Source organism: Nansenia antarctica (genome assembly GCF_963989245.1).
Source record: "Nansenia antarctica genome assembly, chromosome: 7".
In the NCBI taxonomy this organism is placed as follows: domain Eukaryota; kingdom Metazoa; phylum Chordata; class Actinopteri; order Argentiniformes; family Microstomatidae; genus Nansenia; species Nansenia antarctica.
The window spans coordinates 59,904,879-59,909,878 of record NC_137677.1 but is presented as its reverse complement, the minus strand read 5'-3'; the positions used below and the strand labels follow the sequence as shown (position 1 = coordinate 59,909,878).

Genomic DNA, 5,000 nt, shown 5'->3' with positions numbered 1-5,000 from the left:
GATAGATGGTTCCCCGACTTAGACAAATGTATTTGTTATAAGTCGCTTTGGATAAAGAAGTCTGCTAAATGCCCAAAATGTAAAAGTAAATGTTCTACACGATGGACCACAGGTGCCATGTAGGCTAGTTGGCTGGAGATTCAGACAGTTATTTTCTTCCCATACCAGTAGGCACAGAATAAGTAAGCTAGTGTAAACGTCTTTAAGTAAAAAATAATTCATAGGATGTTTCAGATTCATATTTGATCAAAAGGCGCAATTTGGGGAATCGGAAGGGGAGCGAGGCGCCAAGGATTGATGTGAACCATTTTGAAGAATTTCCAATTTGCATACCGCCAAGTAAATTCCCTGGGTCTTGTTCCTCTACTCCTCTTTGATCAGCAACAGCACTTTTCTCTCGCTCCATGTTCAGGCTTTTCATATCTTTCCCTAAGAAGATGCCACAGATTCTTTTTCTTAAGATGACTTTAGACAAATTACTTACTTGTTGTAAGTCGCTTCGGATAAATGTAAGAATGTGAAAATCGATGTAAATGTAAATGTAGAAAATGTCAGATAAAACTATTAAAAGAAGAGACTTAATCTTTTGTTGGGGTGGGTGGGAGGTTTTCTTGTTTTGTTTTTATTTGGGTTTTTGGTTTTGTGTCTGGAGGGGATTCGGTGCTCTGAGTACTGTGAAAATATGTCTCCTCCCCTGAGTCGTGTTTTGGTTTTACAGTCAGTGTCTTTGTTCATGGAGGTTGCTGCCTCAGGTCACCTTATGTGTTTTTGTCTGTTGCTTCACAAACCTGCCAGCCGTGTTGTGCCTCACAGGTTCCTCTCCTATGTGTTTTTCTCCCCCAGCCTCCCAAAGTGAAATGCCTGACCAGAATATGGCACCCCAACATCGCTGAGACAGGAGAGATCTGTTTGAGGTAATGACTTCCCTCATACATCACCTACGTCTTTTCGACGATTCACACCTACGAGCTCTATTCTGTGTGCGTGCCTGCCTGCCTGCGTGCATGTGCATGCGCATGCGTTCAAGCCTGTCTATGCAGCAATGTACCATATGGACAAGGTTCCAGATGGTGGTTAGTCAGTGGACACAGAAGTCGCTGAGGCCTAGAGAGAGAGAGAGAGACACTAAGAGATGAGTTAATGTAGAGGGAGGGAGGGGAGAGAGAGAGAGGCTGAGAGAGACTGAGTGGATTTAGAGGGATGGAGGGAGGGAGGGGAGAGAGAGAGAGAGAGAGAGAATGTTAATCGTTTCACAAATTACATTTAAATCATGGACCGTCCCTGCAGCATGAGCTCTCCACATGGTCATGGGAGAGAGGAGGAGACCTGGAGAGAGAGAGAGAGAGAGGAGGAGACCTGGAGAGAGAGAGAGAGAGGCAGAGGCTGAGACCTGTAGAGAGAGAGAGAGAGAGAGAGAGAGAGAGAGAGAGGATGAGAGAGAGAGAGAGGCTGAGACCCTGAGAGAGAGGCTGAGTGAATGTAGAGGGAGGGAGGGTGAGAGGGAGAGAGAGAGTGTTAATCGTTTCACAAATTGCATTTAAATCATGGAGCGTCCCAGCAGCATGAGCTCTTCACATGGTCATGGAGAGAGAGAGAGAGAGAGAGAGAGAGAGAGAGAGAGAGAGAGAGAGAGAGAGGAGAGGCTGAGATCTGGAAAGTGAGAGAGAGAGAGGGGGGGAGAGAGAGAGAGAAAGAGACACAGAGAGAGAGGCTGAGGCTTGGAAAGCTTCCACTTCAGGAAGCTGTGTCAATGCTATCAGGGAGAGTTGTATAGGTCTGCTGCTCCCTCACTCACATTCATGTCTGTCTGTCTGTCTGTCTGTCTGGCTGGCTGGCTGGCTGGCTGGCTTGCTTGCTTACTTACTGGAGGGTATTCCATCAACGTCTCTAAAGGAAAATCCAGGCTTATTTTTGATAAGTCTCGCTTATCAACATAAGCCTAGATTTTTTTTATTCATCTTGCGCGACTTAACTGAATAAACCTGTCTCACTCCATTGACTTTACTCTTTTTTTTTACTTTTTAAAAAATGTATGAACATTTTCACTTTATGTTTAAGAAACTCTCAAACAGATAGATCTTCCTTACAAACATAACACAATAGTATAAAAAGAAAAAAGAAACACAAAGCAAAAGTGAGGTCGTGGGATGGTCAAATTAAATCAATATAGAGTTTATCCAATCTAACATACATTGTTACATGTTGTACACACATAGTCATGGTGGCATCAGACATATTGGCTAGATATACAGTATATGTTACGGTACATGTGGGAAAACTAGGGTTAGGGTTAGGTGCTACGTCGATTTGGTACATGCTGGCATGTCTAACCCTAACCCTAATCCTATCCCTAACCCTAACCCTAACCCTAACCTTAACCGTAGCACCCTAGCACCTAACCCTAACCCTAGTTTTCCCACATGTACCGTGTTCCCACATGTACCGTAACATATACACCATTTCCCCCAACATTTTCCCCCCCAGTTCTTTTTGGAGCCTTACATTGTGAGTCATTTTGTTCTAGGAGGTGATGCAGTTGGTTCACAATATTGACAAAGAGGTCAGCAGTTGGACAGTTTTTCTGGAGCCAGTTACTCCATTGACTTTTTTAATACATCTCCCATAATACTACTCCATATGTTATTGCTTTAGTTACACATCAATCTTTTTCTACTTTAGATGGCAACTGGAATCCCCAGAGTCCCCAGTAGGAGTATTTGCTCTCCCTGTTCATGTGTGTGAAACGTCGGATGTTTCCTCTCTCACAGACGAGCGTAGCTGAAGTTGATTCCACCTGACAATAGAGGAAAGAGAGAAAGAGGATTTGATGTCTAATAAATGTCTCTAGTTATTCTCCGTGAGCGTCTCGGATGGCAGCTATTGATCCGTTCCCTCGCTGCAACAAAACATGACACAGCAGGGAAAGGGTGTTTGATTTTGACGTTCGCAAACTGACAGGGAGATATGGGGTATATATGAGAGAAGATATGTTGATATATGATTGTGAAGACTCACTGTATTTTGTGGATCGTAGCCCAGAAAAAAGATCACAGTGAAATCATAGTGAACGACAATGTCTTGAATATAGTAGATGAATTGTCTTCACTATTAAACTCACGAAAGAGCTCTTATTTCTCATAATATTTGTTTCCACAGTTTGTTGCGGGAGCACTCAATCGATGGCACTGGCTGGGCCCCTACTAGGACGTTAAAGGTAAGCCTGTAACACCAGAACCAGACCATCATCATCATCATCATAATCATCATCATTAGTTTTGATCCTTAAGAACCACACTAGTCCCAGTCTGACTACTCTGGCTGTCTATTCATAGTTTGCAGTCACGTGACTGGCGCAGAGCCCTGGCGGGCAAAACATAGTGGAAACTCCGTAGAACTGCAGCACCGACCTGTCATTTTCCCACCTGTTTTAAGCAACGACTATTTAGATCACCTCTCAAAAGAAGAAAAACAAAGATATGTGAACAAACTACACATTTTGGACACTTGCGATCCATATACAGCACCCCGCCGCAGTATTTCAATCACTACAAACAGCGAAGTTGCTGCCAGAGCTGCAGCGATGATGTCTACATATATCTTGTGGAGAATCCTTCCCCTCACACTGCCGCCAGGATGAAAGCGTACAAAAGTACAGACAGTTACCGTATCAGTTTTTTTCGATCTGGATGGGTCAATAATGCTAATGTTAGCTAGCTAGCTAAAGGACCTACACAACCAACTCCAAGCTGGTAGCGTCCACAAAAAGTCAGCTTTATTGTCAATCCAATATATACAGAGGGCTGAAATTGCGTTTCCCTCTCATCCACGGTGCATAGCAAACAAAAACAATAAATAACAATATGATACGACAAGATTACAAATAACTATATATACAAAAAATACTAGATAAAAGATTTGAAATGTGCGGTACAATGTACAGGGGTGGAACACAATATGAACAATGACAATAGTGCAATAGTGGTAATTGGCTCAGTCTAATAGAGTAAAGTGGCTACGTAAATAATTAAAATAATCAGTGTTTACTTGAGCTTATCTTTGAAATGTTCGCTGCAGAGACTTGTGTACTTTGATGGTTTGCCCTCCACAGGGACTGACACGTCTAATTGCACAAATCCACAATCTTCTCCTCTGGGTTTTCTTTTTCTGACGGAATTCTACAGAAGAAGTCTCCTTGTCGGTTAGTGCACCCGATTGCACAGCAACTATCCAGCATTTTGTCAAACAACTAATTACTTGGTAAAAACCTGATAAAATAGCTGGCAGGCAGCGGAAGAAAGAGCGGAAGAAAGACCTGCCAGGTGGGCGTTCCCATTATGCCGTGACGACACGTGCAAACTATGAATTGGGCGGCAGGTAGCCTAGGGGTTAGAGAGGCCGGACAGCAATCGGAAGGTTGCTGGTTCGATCCCCACCCCAGGAGATAGCTGGGTGTGAGCTGGCGACTGGAGGGATATGTATCTACGGTATCCTACCACCACTGCCGTTGTGCCCTTGAGCAAGACACTTAACCCCTAACTGCTCCAGGGGCAGCTGACGTGGGCTGACCCTGTGCCCAGACCTAAGAGTGTGCTGTGCTGCAGTGTTGTGCTGTACTGTGTGTTGGCTGTGTCTTCTGGGGGTGGGGGGTTTGCAAAAAGATAATTTCCTCTCAGGGATCAATAAAAGTATATCTTCTTCTTCTTCTTCCTCTCCTATGGCTCTTTGAAGCACCATATCACCCGCTGTGTGTGTGTGGGGGGGGTGTGTGGGGGTGTGTGTGTGGAAAACATGGGATCCACCGTGTGTGTCATAACATTAGCTTGACGAAGCAATGGTTGTGCAATATGACAACCCTAGTCGTCTATCTGTACAGTATAGTACAGTGGATAGTGTACATAGCCTTTATTTATGTAAACCAGCTCCTTCCCTTCTTGTGATTGTTTTTAAAAAGTGTTTTTTTTCCCCCCTTTCCTAACACCAGGGGAGCCACCCCTCCTAAA

General features: G+C 44.0%; 1 protein-coding gene across 1 annotated transcript in view; it reads left to right on the top strand.

Annotated features, from left to right (window-relative positions):
* The window catches only part of ube2f (ubiquitin-conjugating enzyme E2F (putative)), a 64,308-nt gene that overhangs the window by 25,899 nt on the left and 33,409 nt on the right, over nucleotides 1-5,000 (top strand). Inside the window, exons 6-7 of the mRNA XM_080537232.1 lie at nucleotides 844-914; nucleotides 3,157-3,214. Of these exons, the coding sequence (XP_080393358.1) occupies nucleotides 844-914; nucleotides 3,157-3,214 (129 nt within the window). The remainder of the gene's footprint in view (nucleotides 1-843; nucleotides 915-3,156; nucleotides 3,215-5,000) is intronic.